This window comes from Stegostoma tigrinum, chromosome 4 (genome assembly GCF_030684315.1).
Source record: "Stegostoma tigrinum isolate sSteTig4 chromosome 4, sSteTig4.hap1, whole genome shotgun sequence".
Taxonomy (NCBI): domain Eukaryota; kingdom Metazoa; phylum Chordata; class Chondrichthyes; order Orectolobiformes; family Stegostomatidae; genus Stegostoma; species Stegostoma tigrinum.
In genome coordinates this window covers 25,628,974-25,647,906 of record NC_081357.1, presented here as the reverse complement: position 1 = coordinate 25,647,906, position 18,933 = coordinate 25,628,974, and the positions used below count along the sequence as shown (strand labels likewise).

Genomic DNA, 18,933 nt, shown 5'->3' with positions numbered 1-18,933 from the left:
CATGACAAATGTAATGATTACTTTGCTCAATAGACTAAATTAATAAAATAGGAGTTGTTTTACCTTGATATTAATGATAAAGTCAGGCTTTAGCTCCATACTTTTTATGAGTTGTATTTGTTCTGGGATCTTCAAGTAGTCCTCGGATAGGCAAGGAAATTCACATAAAACATAACCTAAAAAGAGAAGTATTGTTAATTAACACTTAATAACATAAGAAATAGGAGCAGGAGAAGGCAATACAGCTGCTCAAGCTGATTCACTATTTAATACAAGCATGGCTGATTATCTGTATCGATTCCGCATTCCTGTTTGGTCCCTATAATCCTTGGAAGATAGTCTATTTAACCAACCTCTGAATACACTGATTGACAGAGAAATCCGTTGTGGTCCACCCACATTGACGTGTTGGTCAAGAAAGCACAACAACATCTCTACTTTTGCAGGAGGCTAAGGAAATTCAGCATGTCCACAAATAATCATATCAATTTTTATACATGCATGATAGAAAGTATCCTATCTGGAAGCATCGCAGTGTGGTATGGCAACTGCTCCTCCCAAGACCACCAGAAACTGCATAGATTTGTGAAGGGAGAGTAGGAACTACAGATGCTGGAGAATCCGAGATAACAAGGAGTGAAGCTGGATGAACACAGCAAGCCAAGCAGCATCTTAGATTTGTGAATACATCCCAATCCCCTTGTAAATCACCCTTCTACCCACTGACACCATCTTTACTTACCACTGCCTCAGGAAAGCAATTAACATAATCAAAGACCCCTTTCACCCTGGGTTATACTGTCTTCCAACCCTTCCATTGGCAGAAGATATTGAAGTTTGAACACACACACGAACAAATTCAAGAATAGCTTCTTCCCCATTATCATCAGGCATTTGAATAGGCCACTCGTATGTCAATATTGATCTGTCTCTCTGTACCTTTTCCGCAGCTGTAACACCATTCTGCACTGTTTCCTGCTACTCTCATGCACTTTGTATGGTATGATCTGCCTGTACAGCATGCAAAACAACACTTTTCACTGTATCTCAGTATGTATGACAACTAAAATCAAACTCAAACCCTCTAGGGAGAGCATATTTAACTAACCAATATCAAAATTCCAAAGCTTTTTATTGTATAGCTATAGTTTAGCACAAAAACCAATTTCCAGCTTTCCCCTCTGGACCCTTTCCCTAGCCAGGAGCAAACTCCCCATAGAAAAAGAATCCAACACTTGTTTTTAATTTAGAAACTCACCTCCCATTAAACTGATCATGTAATTAACAGTAACTAAAAACGCTGCCCACCAACAACAGTGTGACAACAAAAACAACAGGAGGGGGAGGTGGCAAGAAGGTGAACTGTATGAAAATAATATTGGAGTGGGAAAGTGGACTCTAGCACTCCCTCCTTCCCCATCCAATAGTGTCCAACTCTCTCTGAAAGTTCACAGAGTACTAATAAACACTGCACGCACCCTCCAAGGGCACTTGGGCATGCACACAAGAATCCAGCTCCCTTTTTAAAAATTAACCCATCACCAATTTATTAATTCTCCTGAAGAATTTGGCATTTTTTAAATTTTAGAAATCCACTGCCAATTAAACTGAACAGCCAACTGACAAATTACTACAAATATCATACATCTGGGACAGTATTACAAAAACAAAACAAAAATCAAAGGGGGACCACACCAAGATCATGATGGAGGGAGAGATGATGCATTTCAAATCTTTGTGGTGCTCACTTCTCTCTAAAAGCTTCTAGGATGCTGGTAGACTCCACATATTTCCTCTCTAAGAACACAAGAACATGGACACAAGGACCAGCTTTTTTTTTATGTCTGAAATCGCAAAGTTAACCAGTAACTCAATCACCAACTTACAACCACTGACCACAAGAACTCAGGATTTTTTTATTTTGAAAAGCATACCACCAAATCACCTAATCAAATTAACTAATAACAAATTACACTGGCCATCCAGCTTTTTGTAACTGTTTTGCACTCTCGCTGACATTTCCATAAACATCAGCCTCAGTCTCCGCAAATCTTCTCAATACAATGCGGATGAATAGTATCATGGGTATTTTTTTGTTTTCTTTCACTTGCCAAAAGTCATGTATCTCTTTAAGTGGACATGTACATTTTCTTACCCTCACAATGGCTGAGTCAGTTTAAATAACTCAACAGCAAGCTTTAATATATTTAAAATGAAGGTTATTTTATTGCTTACACCATTCTCCAAAGGTTAACAAAAGTATATGTCTCATTCATATGGTTCAATGATATAAATATAAACATACATGGGGATAAGGCAGGAACAGGATACTGATTGTGGATGATCAGCCATGATCATAATGAATGGCTCGAAGGGCCAAATGGCCTACTCCAGCACCTATTGTCTATTGTCTAAGATGAAAATAAAACAGGAAGAATCTAAATGGAATTTAACTCGATCTTAATTTTGGTTCAGGCATGATATTGCTTTTTGAGTTATTACTTTTGTCTTAAGTGAACATATGCAGAAATTCCCCAGCAGCTGTGATAGTCTCAACGGTTGACCTATCTGGAGGCAAGTTTGTCAGGTAAACTTGAAAATGCAACAGGTCAGAGGTGAAAGAGTCCTTGTTTCTCTTTCAAGCCACCGTGGTTAGGAACTTTGACAACTCACTTGACTGTAGAAGTCAGATAGTTTTGCTTGCTAGACACCCACTCTGTCTTTAATAGAATTTTGTTGGAAAGTAATTGGAAATTTCCTGCTTTTTTAAAAAAATTACTAGCAAAGCTGGCCACCTTACCAATATTATCTTGTAACAAGTGTTGACTCATGCTCCCAATAAGGTACTGTAGTATTCAAACAACAGTGTTATGCTTGTCAATCTGTGGTTTTGGCTAGCTGTAAACTTTTACTTTTAAAAAGGCAGATCTGTATCTTAGCACAAAATGAAGGTGTCAAGGGTGTTTGTTTGACCCCTTGCCAAAACCACAGTAAGTCATAATCAAATCATACATTAAACTTTGTCTTCTCAAGAGATAGAAACAAAATTGTTTTGTAGTCCTTGGAACAAACTTGAATTCCAGTTTTCTTTTTAAACATGCAGCATCTAAAAGTAGCTGTAAAGATCTATAACAACATTATGGTGGTACTTGTGTGACAATAGTTTAACAAAATCTATACAATGTATTCAGATTATGCTGATAAAAGTTATTTTTGAAAGCAGAAAAATAAGTGATAATAAGGTTGAAACAATTTGAATATGCTGCAGTTTTTTGCTGTCAAGTATCTTGCCTGTTCATCAGTTTTTTTAGGAGGAAGATTTCAGCTTACATTTCATACTTTTGGAAAGTCAGAACATTTAAAATGCTGAATAACGTTGCAGAACTTTGAATTACTTTCGTAGCACAACCTTTTCTCATGACTTACCAGGATAGTGTGCTTGAAATCAAGACCATTATCTCTGAAGTCATCAAGGTGAGAGGAGATAGATTTAAAAGGGACCTCAGGGGCAAAATTTTGCACAGAAAGTGGTCCATGTATGGAACGAGTTGCTAGAGGATGTGGTGGAGGTGGGTACAATTACAACATTTGAAAGGCATCTGGTTGGGTACATGAAAAGGAAGGGTTCAGAGGGAAATGGGCCAAATGCTGGCAAATGTGACTAGATCAGCTTAAGACATCTGGTTGGTGTGGGCAAGTTAGACTGAAAGGTCTGGTCCATGCCATATGTTCTATGACTCTATAAATGCAAACACTTTATGTTGTACTCACCTCTATGAGCAACCTCTGGAGAGCACAGTTTATCCAGCATCAAGTTTATTACCAGCTCCTCATAAATGCTCTCACCCCTAAGGAGACACGCCTGAAACTAAAGGAATATTTGTAAAAACATACCAGTTTCTAACAAAGTTGTTCAGGCCTTATACATTTGCACTGCAATATGCTTAATTTGATTTCAATACATTCAGCTTGTCCGTTTATTGGGGTGTATGTTTGTAAGAAGGAATGCATGTTAAAATCCAGGACACACATTACAATGTTTAATAGAGCAAGCAAAATAAAATGTGAGAAAATTTTACAAAGATGCAAATGTCAATGTGACTTTGCAGAAATATTGCTGGATTCAATTTTCAACTGAAAAATAAACACAGGCTGTTCAACTTGGATTTCTTTCAAAATGGATCCCAAATCTTCTTTGGTCACTGTGATGAGGACACAAGTACTACAAATGTCTGTTTTCATTTCCTACCAGCGGTCTAGAGCAAGAACAGTAGTGAATTAACAGACTGATGGAGCTCTGTAGGCAGAAGTCAGCTAAGAAAAACTGACTGAAATCATACTCAATGATAATATTTGTGAAGTGGAATCACTTCATTGGAAAATCCTGATAATTGTCAATGCCTACTATCATTATGGGTGTTTTGGTTAGACAATGAACATAGATTTTTCAATTTCACCTTACTATTCAAAACAATGTTGAGGTTCAGCGAGAGTCATTTTCATGTAGCCATTGAATCACAGCTTCATATGAAGAACGTACTTGGAATAATTTATTTCACAAGAAAAGTCAAATTACTCTTTAAAAAGTTCTCTATTTCTTCATTGGAAGTGTTTCTTTACCTGTTTCCCAATTTCTGTGTTTGCATCAATGTTTTCTTGTATAAGTTCTTGAGCTAAAATCAAAAGATCAAATTCATGTCATACCAAATACTTTAAAGGAATTAGGGTATTTTTGCACAACAGTTTCTAATCTAGTACTTACGTTCAATCAAAATTGACTTCCATGCCTGTGCTAAGCTTTTAGCTAATGTTTTCTTCCCAACAGACTGCAAAAAAATTCATTCATCAGTTTTAGGATTGATTGATTTCTAAATATTAAAGCTACTTCACACAACAAGTAAATAGATCTACAGAAATCTTGAACAGGTAACTTGAATAATTTTCGAACATAGGTGACTTCAGGTATAATATTTGATTAAGGGCAGCACAGTGTCTCAGTGGTTAGTAATGCTGCCTCACCGCACCCAGGGACCCAGGTTTGATTCCGCCCTCAGGCAACCATCTGTGTGGAGTTTGCACATTCTCCCCATGTCTGCATAGATTTCCTCTGGGTGCTCCAGTTTCCTCCCACAGTCCAAAGATGTGCAGGCTAGGTGGATTGGCCATGTTAAATTGCTCGTAGTGTTCAGGGATGTGTAGATTAGGGAGATGGGTCTGAGTGAGATGTTCAGTGGGTCACTGTGGGCTTGTTGGACCGAAGGGCCTGTTTCTACACTGTAGGGATTCTGTGAACTACATACATATCTACAATATTTTGTTGTTACACCCATTCCTAAAGCAAAAAGCATTACTAAAATTATTGCAGTGGAAATAGATTTTAAAGTGATACTCAATATTATTTTAATAGGATTGTAATTGCTTACTGGTTTCCCCACAATTAAGAAACATGTTGGCTTTGACAGCAAAATTTTTCTCTCGACTTCATCTTCATCAATGAGATCTGCAAAGACTAGTGGTTTCTTTAAATGTTTTCTGGCTTCCTCCTCATCAACAACCTATTGTTAGGAACAGTAATTATACTAAATCAATGAGTTTTGGAGAAAAGATTAAATATTAAATAATCTCTGATCAAATACAAAATTAAATTTAAAAATTAAAAATTAAATAATCTCTGATCAAACGACAAGTTTTTTCTAATGCATGGCTTTAATCTTGCTATTCTTTCACACTCATCAAAAGGAAAGAGATTGTTCCTGATTCTAACTCCTCTGTTCTTAGCTATACAGCTCAGATGCTATCTAAGGAAGCAGTAGATATTTTTACACATCCAGTATCACAAACTAAATTCTAGTGACGTACTTATCATTGAAAAAGTACCATTTAAATTATTAAAACTTTATCAGCTAACTATTCAGACATTAACAGGTGTGTCGACTAAAAATAATACACCAATACATTCCTCTCAACACTGTAGTTTGAATATCCTTATCAAAGATGGATGAACCAAATCCATTGTCTACTTGGGCCTAGGTATGTGGCATTCAAGTCAGACGACCCTGATCTTTACTGGAAATTCAGATACGACCTCTGTATGGCCATTAGAGATGCCAAGAGGCAGTACCAGACTAAGCTAGAGACCCAAAGCGCATAAAAGCAGGCCTACACTACATTATGGGCTGCAAAGTGAAGCAAAACAGAACAGCTGACAACAATACATCTCTCTCTGATGTGCTCAATTTTTTTTATGCTTGGTTCGAATAGAAGGTCAGTGGAATGGTGCCTCAACAGCCTCTGATGCACCTGTTCCCTCGGTCACTGCTGCTGGCATCAGATTGGCCTTCTTGAGAATGAACAGACTGAAAGCAAATGACCCAGATGGCGTCTCCGGCTGTGCAATCAGATCCTGTGTGGACCAACTGGTGGGACTATTTGCTGAGATAACAAAGTGTGGAGCTGGATGAACACAGCAGGCCAAGCAGCATCTCAGGAGCACAAAAGTTGACGTTTCGGGCCTAGACCCTTCATCAGAGAGGGACTATTTGCTGACATCTTTAACCTCTACTTGGGACAATCTGAAGTCCCCTACCTACTTCATGAAGACCGCCATCATCCCAGTACCAAAGAAAACTCATGCAATGTGCAATGACTGCCGCTTAGTGGCTCTGATCTCCATAATTATAAAGTGCTTCAAGAGATTAGTCATCGCCCATGTCAACTCTAGCCTCCCAGCCTGCTTAGGTTAATTGCAAGGAATCAATCATCGCAACAGGTTCACCACAGACGCCATCTCCTTCCCCCTACACTTATCCCTGGAACATCTGGTTAACAAGGATACATCAGACTTCTACTTATTCACTACAACTCCACCCTCAATACTTTAATTTCAATCAAATTAATCTCCAAACTCCAAGGTCACTGCTCAGCCCTCTGCAACTAGATCTTTGGCTTCCAGACCCACAGACCACAATCACTGAGAATAGGCAACAACTCGTCCTCCACAACAATCCTCAACACCAGCACCTTACTCTATTTCCAACACTCTAGTGACTGTGCGACCAAATTTTGTCTTAACTCTATCTATACGTTCAACTGGGATAGGCCAGATCTCAAACAATGACAAGACAGAATACAGGAAAGAGACTGACAGCTTGATGACATGATGTAAAGATAATCATGTCTCCATCAACATCAGGAAAACAAAACAAAACTGATCATTGACTTCGAGAAGCAAGGTGGAGGACATGCGCGACCTATATCAATGGTGCTGAGGTGGAGATGATTGAGCACATCAAGTTCCTAGAAATGATGATCACCAACAATCTGTCCTGGTCTGCCTCCACTAATGTGACAATCAAGAAACCATAACTGCATCCCTACTTCCTCAGGGGGCTAAGGAAATTCAGCATGTCTGTAAAGACACTTACCAATAGGAAAATTCTATCCAGGTGCATCGTGGCTTAGTGTGGTAACTGGTTTTCCCAGGACCATAAGAAACTGCAGAGAGTTGAGAACACAGCCCAGTCTATCACGCAAGCCATTCTCCATTCATTGACTCTATTTATACTTCTTGCTGCCTCGGAAAGGCAGACAACATAATCAAATACCACTCCCACCCTGGATATAATCTCTTTCAACTGCCTTCGTCAGGCAGAAGATACAAAAACTTAAAGACACATACCAACAGATTTAAGAACAACTTCTTCGCCACTGTTATTAGACTTCTGAATGGACCTCTCATATTTTAAATTTAATGTTGATCTCACTCTTTGTGCACTTTCTCTGCAGACATAATATTGTATTCCTTGCTCTATTCGATGACCCTATGTGCTTTGTATGGTATGATCTGCCTGTACTGCATATAAAACAAAACTTTTCGCTGTACCTAGACATGTATGACAACAATAAATCAAAGATTAAAAACAGCAATGGGTATATCTACAGGAACAACTGCAACAATGTAATCACATGGAAGTGTGGTGGAGGCAGGTTCAATTGAGGTATTCAAGAGGCCATTGGATAAGAATAATGTGCAAGGGTATGGGAAAAAAGCAGGACATTATCACCAGTGAATTTAGCAACTCATACAGATTACCTAAGTCTAAATGAATGAGATTGCCAGTGATCCCTTCTAGGCCCAGCTTTCATTAATATCTTTGCCGGTTTCCACAAGAAGCACTTCTTTGATGGAACATCTTTGAACCTCCTACACTTGCATATTCCTGAGACATAGATGATATATCTGCTATAACTGAACCCACAGCTGCAGTGAAGAATTTATCACTTTAATGAATTCCATCCTTTGAGTTCAAGTTTGAGTTCAATCAAGTTCCCTTTCCTCAATGTGCTAGTTAAGAAATTGACTAATGGGTACTCAACAATAGTAGACAATAAGCTCACATTCATTGCCCAATATTCACCCGTATGGGATTCCTTCAGTTGCATACAGCGTAAGGTTGACCAAATCAGCAATATCATAAATAGGGCCCATGCCATTTGCTCCCAGTGCAAGTTTGGTCCTGATGCAAGGCACATCATAGCTACTGTGTAGGAAATGACCACCCTGGTCAGATCATTCCTTGTTGTAAATTGTGCTACCTTATGGATTGACCCAAAGTAGCCACTTTCGCCACGAAAAGTGTCGAGTCCACCTCAAATTATCTTGGGAGGGTAGTCTGAAATATTTGAGCAACTGCTGAAGTTAGCCACTTCATTCCAAATGATATTTGCCACTAAACGTTGCGGTCATCAATCCAAAAATGCATTCTGTCCGCCACACAAAAGAATTTCAGTGAGTCTGATGTCAGGTATGTATGTAACACGTATGCCTGATGGATCATACTAAATATGTCCCTGCTACTGTTCTCTACAGGCAGAGGTGTACTGACCATTGTTACAATCCCAAACCAAACTGCCAAATTTATGTTATGATCTGACCAGGGGCCAGTAACTCTTTTGTTTATAGTTGACAAATCTGAGATCCAAGGCACTTACTATGAGAATAAACCCATAATATTTGATAGTTTTGAACACATAACACATAATTGCAAAGTCAGAACAGTAACATAGACAAATTAGATTCTGACAGCCAATTAGAATTAGCCTTAGGTAATGTGAGTAACACTATCAAATCCCCACAGGGCACTGTGGTCAAAACAGATCTCACAGATTCCTAGAAAGCCCTCAAATTTTAGTTAGTTATTCTGTGCATCACCAAATCTCATTAAACATTACAAGATTCCAACTCACTCTCTTTTAAAAATGTAGCTTCAGAACTTATTCAAAACCGATTTGTAACAGACTGACTGAACAATTGCTAATATCCTGGTACTTCACCTTCCCTTCCAGGGACTATGCCCTCCTAGTTTCTTGAATGTGCACTTCAGCATCTACTCACAGGCACAAAACCTGGTGTCTGGTCTGGCCTACATGCGAGTTCAAACCCACAGCAATGTGGTTGACTCTCCCTGTCCTGAAATAGCCTCGCCAGCTATTCAGTTGGACCAAACTATTACAAAGTCTTAAAAAAAACAAGAATTAAACCAGACAGACCATGGCATTGATCTAGGCAACAGGAATGACACAGTAAACTCAGCCCTATCTACTCTGCAAAATCTTCTTCACTAAAATTTGGGAGCTACCGCCAAAACTAAGGGACCAGCCTCATAGACTAGCCAGACAACAGTGACATAGATACTCATGGAGTTATACTCATGGAATTGTATCTGATAGACAATATACATTAAAAAAACATACAGATAAAGTTTCAGACACCATCATCACCATTTCAGTCCCATGACAGGATACCAGCCTCTGTGGAGTTGTTTCAGTGGCAATGAGAGAAAAGCAAGGTCGCGGTAACAGTTTCCTGTGCCCCATCATTGTCAACCACTTCATCAGTGAACTTGCATCCATTCTGAAGTCAGAATTGGGTATGTTCGCTGTACATTGTTCAGGACCAGTCTCAAATATTGAATTTGCTGTCCAAATGCAGCAAGACCTGGTCAAAGTCTAGACTTGGGCAGATAAGTGGCAGGTTACATTCAAGCCATACAAGTGACAGTCAATGACCATGTCTAACAAAATAGAATCCAACTAAGTCTCTAATATTCAATGGTATTAACATCATTGTGAACATCACAGCAGGTAGAATTGACCTGAAATGAATTGGACTAACTGTATAAATACGGTGGCTATGTGAGCAGGTCAGGAAGTTGAGAAGACTGTTGTGAGTGATTTGCCTCCTGGCTTCCCAACACCCATCCAGCATTTGAAGTACACAAGTTAGGCACGTGGTGGAATAGTCTCTGCTTGCATTTGAGTGCAACTCAAACAACACTCAAGTAGCTCAACTTAGGCAATGTAGCCCACAGTGATTGTAATGAGGTCAGCCAGGCAGACCTCTATGAATATAAGTTCCCTGATTGGACAAGATTAACAGACCCAATCAGGGAGCCTTAGCTGGCAGAAAAAAACAGGAGTGTCAGAGGCTCTGCTCATACTGAGAGTTGGCTCTGAGGAGCCTGGATGTGTCAAGGATGCTACCTTTTATTTAAATAAAAGGTGACTTGATGATGAGATACCAGCCTCTATGGAGTTGTTTCAGTGGCAATGAGAAAAAAGCAAGTTCCATAAGTAATTCAAGCACAACAGTCATCTTTGAGTTGAGGTGAGCATTTCTGGCATCATGTGCTACTTGGGAAGGTTGATTTGTCCAATGCTGATGAAGACTGGGCCCAGTATGAGGAAAGAATGTGTATTTTTTTCTGGGCAAATGACACTAGGACAGATAAAAAGCAATGACAGGATGTGGACCTGCAGCTTTTTTTGATTATTAGCATTGAGTGCCTCAGGGAAGTTCAGGTTCTTAAAACCTTGCAACAATTCACATTTAGTCAAGGAATAAGCCTCTATTTCTGAAATGCTATTGATTTTACTTGGCAATTTGAGAACCAAGGGAATCCATATTGGGATTTTTGAAATTAAGATGACTGGCAGAGGCCGGTGACTTTGGTTTAACCCTTAAGGAGTACTGAGAACACTTGGGTAATTGGGATTAGTGATGTCACCATGCAAAAGTGCCTACTAGGCAATAGGTGCAGAAGTAGGCCATTTGGCCCTTCGAGCCAGCACCACCATTCATTATGATCATGGCTGATCATCCACCATCAGTATCCTGTTCCTGCCTTATCCCCATAACTGAAGCCAACTAGCCTTCAAACAGGCACACTGCCTTTGTCATGGGAAAATGTGGTAAGTGGAGCATGTGAGTTCCAAGTATTCCAATAGAAGCTAGCACTCACTCCTGTCCAACTGAGCTAGAGGAACACCATTTGAGTGAAAGTAATTCCATAGCCTCAATCATGATGTATCCTAAACAGAAGGACTCTAAGTCAGCCAACAGCAAAATTCCAAAATGAAGTTGAGTCTTGAACAAATGGCTAATATTTTCTTCAGCATCCAGGTCTGCAAGCCTTTGGAGTTGCTGCTCATTCGCAGGCTTGAAGGCAAGAAAAGTCTCACCAGACCCAAGTTGAGTAAGAAAACACGCAGGCCGGTAAGGAGAGTGCACACCCTGGAAAGGCCACTGACACCTGGTTTAGGATGGTTAAGTTGCATAGTAACGTCTAAACCAGAACCAACCAAAATAAACGTCTGGTTAAACGATCATCTGGTTCTAACAAAGGTTGATATCTGCAGTCATTTCAGTGATCACAGAACCAGTGTTAACAAAACTCACTCTGGACTCCAATCCTTAAGTTTGTGCCAGATCTTGGCTAGACTGAAAAGCTATACCAGGAACCCTTTCAGATTAAGGGTATGCAACTTCAGTTCTGGTCTGTTATGAGAAGCAGCTGGTTCAGTTACCACTAATTGTAGTGAAAAGCTCAGGCTCAAGCTTGATGAGATGAAACTGGTTGAGAGAGATTCACCCACATCGGCTTTTAATAATTTAAATTTTTTATTTTTAAATTAGAAAAGGCTGCCCGAGTGAAGTCCTAATTAAATTCCCAAACCTTTTTCAGGAAGGTCTAGGAGCTAGGAAATGAGCCAAGCTTCCTTGCTTGTTGACCAGGAAGCAACTCATGGTTCTGCAAGGCTAGCCCTGTGCTTTTTGATTTGCAGGCAAGACAGGGGGCTGAAATCAGGAGCTTGGAAAGTGAAGGGCCAGTCCAGGTTGCAGAATGAACTGCACCAGTCATATTGATTGTGAAGCCTGATAGATCGGTCCACCTTTATGGGACTCTTTTAAGTGAATGGCAAATGGCTTTTTGCAGCTGGATAAAAGCCAATCCCTCAGAGTTTAAGCGCAAAGGTGGCAGGGGGCTGTCCATCATGATGCTGGTAAGAAAGCCATACATACTTGCAATTATGCTTAGATGAAGATTCCCAGAATTTTGCTACAATTAATACCCAGAAAGTTTATACCATTATATGAGACTGCCATTTGGGGTATCGTTTGTACGTGCATTTTTTAATGGACGATGAACAACATTTTAAGGTCTACTCTACGTTGCCATTTATCTGGATCATGTGCTAACAGGAAAGATCAATAAGAAGCACTTAGAACACTTTCTAATCACTTGGAGATAGTCCTTAGATGTTTCTCTCAGATGGGTGTATGCCTTAGAAGGGTAAAATAGTTCCAAGCACCCCAAGTGACCTACTTGAGTCGACACTGTCCTGCAATGGATATGACCTGTTAAGTGACAGCAATCAAAGCTATCCTGGCTCCCATATCTATACCAGAGCTTTGGTCATTCCTTGGGCTGGTGATTTTATTACAGGAAGTTCATACATAACCTGGCCTCCATCCTGGCACCTTTGCATCAAGTCTTAAAGAAGGGTCAGCTGGAAATGGCAGTGTAGCCAAGCCAGAGCTTTCAGGGAGGTGGTGAAACAGCTATTATCTAAGGTGCTAGCACATGATGACTTCAGGTGAGATCTGGTATTGATGTGCAATGCCTTCCCATACAGCATTGGGATAGCATTAGAGAGGCACACCTAAGTACGTACGCACCTAGGACTTTGCTAATGCACAGCATAAATACACGCGGATAGAGAAGCAAGTTTTGGTGATCATATCTGAAGGCTGGAAGTTCCACTAATACCTTTACAGACATAAACTTGTAATAAGTGACCACAAACTCCTGCTAGGACTACTAAAAGAGGACAAGGCAGTGATGCCATAGCTTCAGGCCAAATTCAGTGGTGGGCTTGAATACCAAGTGTGTATAATTAAAAGTTGGAACACCGTCCAGGAAGTCGTCACAAATGCAGATGCATTGAGCCATTGCCTACTGGCAGATAAATCACAAGTGGTATTGTCATTGAAACAGTCACGATGGTTTTAAATTTTCTGGACCCACTTCCAGTCACGGTTGACAATAGGATACAGAAAGATCTGGTCCTGCCAAAATTGAAACAGCTGCAGATGATGGAGGAAACCAAGAGGCCATCACAACCAGAATTGAAACCTTTTTTGGACGCCATGCAACCAGATCCCAGTACAAGATGGCATATTATTATGGGCAGCAACAGTGATTATCCCAAGCAAAGGTTACTGCTAGATACTGGCTGGACTCCCAGGTCATCCAGGAGGTTCCAAAAAAAAGGTGTTGGCAAGAAGTTGTCTGGTGGCCAGGGCTTGATGCAGACATAACTGCAGTGGTGAAGCCTTGCCCAGAATGCCAACATGGACAAAAATTACCACCAGCATCTCCGCATCTCCCCCACATTCATGGGAACGGCTGGGTAAACCCTGAACTCAGTTACATGTTAACTGTGCTGATTCTATCATGGACTCATAGACACCCACTCAAAGTGGCTGGATGTGCATAAAGCCCATTTATCAATCATGGGAACAACAACAGAAAAACTGCACATGCCTTTTGTGATAGCATTGGTCAGATAACAGGCCATTGTTTACCAGCAGGGAGCTTGAGTATTTCCTAAGTCAAAAGGTATTTAGCGAGTTTTGAGAAGATTTGTAGCTCAGGGTGAGGTTCTGAATGTGAGTTTGCTCGCTGAGCTGGAAGGTTCGTTTTCAGACGTTTTGTCACCATTCTACGTAACATCATTAGTGAGCCTCCGACGAAGCGCTGGTGTTATGTCCCGTTTTCTATTTATTCTCTTGGCATCAGGGTAGCCCACAAACCCACCAACACACTAAAACAGCAGCTAATGAACTTAAAAGACCTTATACAGACAACAAATAAAACAAACGTCATCTACAAAATACCTTGCAAGAACTGCGACAAACAATACATTGGACAAACTGGCAGAAAGCTAGCCACCGGGATACATGAACATCAACTAGCCACAAAACGACATGACCCACTATCACTCGTATCCTTACATACAGATAAGGAAGGACACCACTTTGATTGGGACAACACATCCATCCTAGGACAAGCCAAACAGAGACACGCACGAGAATTCCTAGAAGCATGGCATTCCAACCAGAACTCCATCAACTAACACATTGATTTGGAGCCAATCTACCATCCCTTGAGAAAAAGAACAGGAAATGACATCACCAATGCAGGAAATGACATCACCAACCCAAGGAAACCTAACCGGATAATTAGAAAGCGGGACATAACACCAGCGCTTCGTCAGAGGCTCACTGTTGATATTACCTAGAATGGTGACAAGACATCTGGGAACAAACCGGCAAGCTCAGTGAACCAGCTTACATCTGGAACAGAATAAAGACCCGCTCTCTTGTGGACCAAGAGGAGAGTGCTGTCTTGGAGGTGAAAGGAGGACGTCGGGTTGGCTGTGCACCCTTGCGACCAGTGGATCTTAATGCTGGCTTCGGCCTAACGCTGGTTCAGGGGAGCAGCCAACCTGCAACGATGGCTGCGGCAAGTGCTCGTGCCCCAGGTCAGGGGGTCCGGAACACCATCCGTGTTTCTGTAAAGAAGGTGGATGAAGGTGCACCTGTGGACCGCACCTTCTTCGTGAAGAGGGTCCTGTTGGACTGTTGTGGGTTCGCTGCTGTGGACATTTACTGCCTGCAGGATTTCCCCGGAGGAGGTTTTTACGACGTGACCTTCAGGAATGCCAAGCTTTGTGAGCACTTCCTGGAGGTTTTCAAGGAGAAAGGAGGTGAGGGCCCCCTCTCTGTATTGACCGCTGTCCCGCTGTTTGTGATGCCGGCACAGCGGAGCCGTATGGTGACTGTACATATGTACAACCCGCATGTGCCAGCAGTTGATGTCCTGACCTTCCTCGGAAGGTATGTGAAGGTGGAAGGGGACCTAACTGACATCATGGACCCCTTTGGCATCTGGACGAGTAAGAGGCAGGTCAAGGTGACGCTGAGAATGGGCGCGGACGGGAGTGTCGTACACCCACAGTCCAGCTTCGCGATCGGCGGGAGCAAGGGCTACCTGACCAATGCAGGGCAACCTAAAGTCTGCCATGCCTGTGGTAGGTCGGGTCACGTGCAGGAGGGCCCAGCCCCGCAGGATGGACCCGAGGCCAGCAAAGCGCCCCTGCAGGCTCTGCTCCCCCCCCCGACAACCTGGAGTCAATGGAGGCGGCGACAGGTGACCCAGGGGAGTGGACGACGGTCCGGAAAGCAAGGAGGAAGGTGCGTCGGCGGGCCCAGGAACCGCAACCATCAGGTGGGAAGGGGCAGCTACAGGGGGGCTGTGAGTGCTCCTCTGACGAGGGGGATTCGGAGAGGGCCCGCCCGAAGCAGAAGTTAAAGATCTCCAGGGAGAAGGAAAGCAGCACCACGCTTCCAGGGGACGGGAGGCGTCCTGAGGCTCCCTCTGACACCCAGTCACGTGCCGTTGGGGCACTGGAGGGCCCCCCGGAACTTCCAGGCGGGAAGGAGGAAACGGCGCGTGCCCAGCCTGACCCAGAGCCGGACCCTCCTGCCTCCGTACCCCCAACGGGGAGTTGCCACCCGGAAGGCAGCACGGACGGTTTCCTCAGCCCGGAGAGCGTCCAGCAGTTAGCCCGGGCAATGGGCATGAAGGGACAGATGGAGGGGCTGGACCTTGGACTTGGGGAGGGTACTGCGGTCACTACCCACAATGGGGGTGCGAGTTGCGAGCATTAATGTGCGCAGTGTCAAGTCCACCGCAAGATGTGTATCCACGTTGGCCTACCTGACCACCATCAGGGCGGACCTCCTGTTTCTGCAGGAGTGCGGGATACCTCACCTCGGCAGGTACGGGAAATGGTCTGGCGCCTGGACCTGTGGGCCTTCGATCTGGTCGGGGGGTAATGACTGTCGCTCCTCGGGCGTGGCTATTCTGCTGCAGGGGCGCAACTTCACCATCTCTCAAGTTCAGGAGGTGGTGGGGGGGGCGCCTCCTAGTGGCTGATGTCACCTACAGGAACGCTCCCCTGAGGCTGATCAACGTGTACACCTCAGCGGTACGGAGTGAGCGGTTGGCTGTCCTGCAGCAGCTTCCACCCCTGCTGGCTACGTCCAGGCCGGTCATCCTGGGCGGAGACTGCAACTGCATCATCGATGCAGATGGAAGATCCGGCGTGGGGACAGCGGGTGGGGGGAGTCAACTGGACATCACATCCAGATTCCTGATGGGCACGGTGAAGGACGCCAAGCTGCTCGACGTCTTCAGCACCCCTGCAGACGGAGTGCAGCGGAGGTACACCTGGTCGCAGCCAGACGGGTCTATTCGCTCAAGGATAGACTTCCTGTTTGTGTCACGGGTGTTCTCGGTCAGGTCCACCAGCGTCGAGCCGGTGTTCTTCTCTGACCACTGCCTCCTGCTGGCCGACTGTCACTTACAGGACGACCAGCCGGCCGGCAAGGGGACGTGGAAGCTCAACACGACTCTGTTGACCCCAGAGAATGTTGAGGAGCTTAAGAGGGAGTACGCCGGTTGGAGAACCGTGAAACCCCTCTTTGAGTCTCCAGGCGACTGGTGGGAGATGGTGAAGGAGAACATCAAGAGGTTCTTTGTCCTCAAGGGTGTTCAGAAGGCGAGAGAGAGGCGGGGAAAGCTGTCGCGACTCCAGAAAAGGGTGCAGAACCTGCTCCTTCTGCAGTTGATGGGGGTTGATGTCACGGAGGACCTCCGCGAGGTGAGGGGCCAGCAAGCCTCGCTCTTCGCCGCGGAGGCCTCCAGGATAATCTTCCGGTCCAGGGTCCGCTCCGTGGACCAGGACGAGACGTGCTCACGTTTCTTCTTTCAGAAGGTGCACAAACAGAGCTCTGTGCTTAGCCGGCTGAAGGAGGATGACGGCTCGGTGACGTTGTCTCGGCCTGACATTTTGAGGATCAGCAGATCCTTCTATGCCGGACTGTACGACACGAAGCCCACGGACAGCACGGCCTCCGAGTCGTTCCTGTCGTCTATCACGGAGGTCTTAGACGACGGCACGAGGGAGTGGCTGGACCGGCCGATATCCCTGGACGAGCTGGCCAGAGCCCTCAAGTCCTTGCAGAGGAATAGGACTCCCGGAAGCGACGGCTTACCGGTCGAGCTGTATTCCGCTCTGTGGGGCCTGGTCGGCCAGGACCTGCTGGAGATGTACGATGGTGCGCTTCGGGCAGGGGAAATGTGCAAGTCCATGAGGAAGGACATCATCACCCTCATTTACAAGAGGAAGGGGGAGAGGGAAGAAATTAAGAATTGGCGTCCCATTTCACTATTGAACGTGGACTACAAAATCCTGGCCAAGGTCATAGCCAACCGGGTCAGGTCTATCCTGGAGTCGGTGATTCACCCTGACCAAACCTGTGCTGTGCCGGGCAGGAAGATCACTGAGAGCCTCGTGCTCATCAGGGATACGATCGCCTATGTACAGGACAGGCGGGTGGACACCTGCCTCGTCAGCCTGGACCAGGAGAAGGCCTTCGACAGGGTCTCTCATGCTTACATGAGGGACGTCCTCTCCAAATTGGGGTTCGGGGAGGGCATCGCAATTGGATCCGGCTGCTCTACGCCAACATCGTTCGCGCAGTCTCGATCAACGGGTGGGAATCGGACAGTTTTCCTGTCAGATCTGGAGTCAGGCAGGGCTGGCCGCTCTCTCCTGCCTTGTTCGTGTGCTTTGTGGAGCCCTTCGCCGCATCCATCAGGAAGGACGTGAGCCTGAAGGGCGTGACTATCCCAGGCAGCAGAGGCCTTCATGTCAAGACCTCCCTGTACACGGACGATGTCGCCGTCTTCTGCACCGATCGTCGGTTGGTGAGTAGACTATTGGACATCTGCGGCCAGTTTGAACTGGCCTCGGGTGCCAAAGTCAATAGGGGTAAGAGCGAGGTCATGTTCTTCGGGAACTGGGACGACCGCTCCTTCATCCCCTTCACCGTCAGGACAGGCTACCTGAAGGTGCTGGGTGTTTGGTTTGGTGGAGCTGGGGCGTGCACTAGGACTTGGGAGGAGCATATCACCGAATTGAAGCAGAAGCTGGGCAGGTGGACGCTCCGGTCCCCCTCCATCGCGGGTAAGAACCTGGTTGTCAGGTGCGAGGGGCTTTTGGTACTGTTGTATGTGGCGCAGGCCTGGCCTATTACCTGGACCTGCGCTGCTGCGGTCACCCGGGCCATCTTTCACTTCATCTGGGGGTCGAGGATGGACCGGGTCCGCAGGGACACCATGTACAAAGACCTGGAAAATGGGGGAAAGGGCGTACCGAACGCCACCCTCGCCCTGACGGCTACCTTTGTGTGCGGCTGCATCAAGCTGTGCGTAGATCCTCAGTACGCAAACACCAAGTGTCACTACTTACTGAGGTTCTACTTGTCCCTGGTGTTGCAAAGGATGGGCCTGGCCTCGTTGCCGCGGAACGCTCCGAGTAGTTGGACCGTTCCGTACCACCTGTCCTTCGTGGAGAAATTTTTGAAAGGAAACACCTTTGACCACAAGGCCGTCAGGCAGTGGTCAGCACGTAGTATCCTCAGGACCCTTCGGGGAAAGGAGAGGGTGGATCCCGTCGTGT

At 44.6% G+C, this 18,933-nt stretch overlaps 1 protein-coding gene across 2 annotated transcripts in view; it reads right to left on the bottom strand.

The window, feature by feature from the left end:
- Positions 1-18,933, bottom strand: part of ak9 (adenylate kinase 9) — a 298,446-nt gene that overhangs the window by 276,088 nt on the left and 3,425 nt on the right. For both annotated transcript variants that reach the window (XM_059645225.1, XM_059645227.1), the window contains exons 2-6: positions 5,424-5,555; positions 4,763-4,826; positions 4,621-4,673; positions 3,772-3,868; positions 64-176 (exon numbers count right to left, since the gene is read on the bottom strand). In XM_059645225.1, coding sequence (XP_059501208.1) covers positions 64-176; positions 3,772-3,868; positions 4,621-4,673; positions 4,763-4,826; positions 5,424-5,555 — 459 coding nt within the window. The remainder of the gene's footprint in view (positions 1-63; positions 177-3,771; positions 3,869-4,620; positions 4,674-4,762; positions 4,827-5,423; positions 5,556-18,933) is intronic.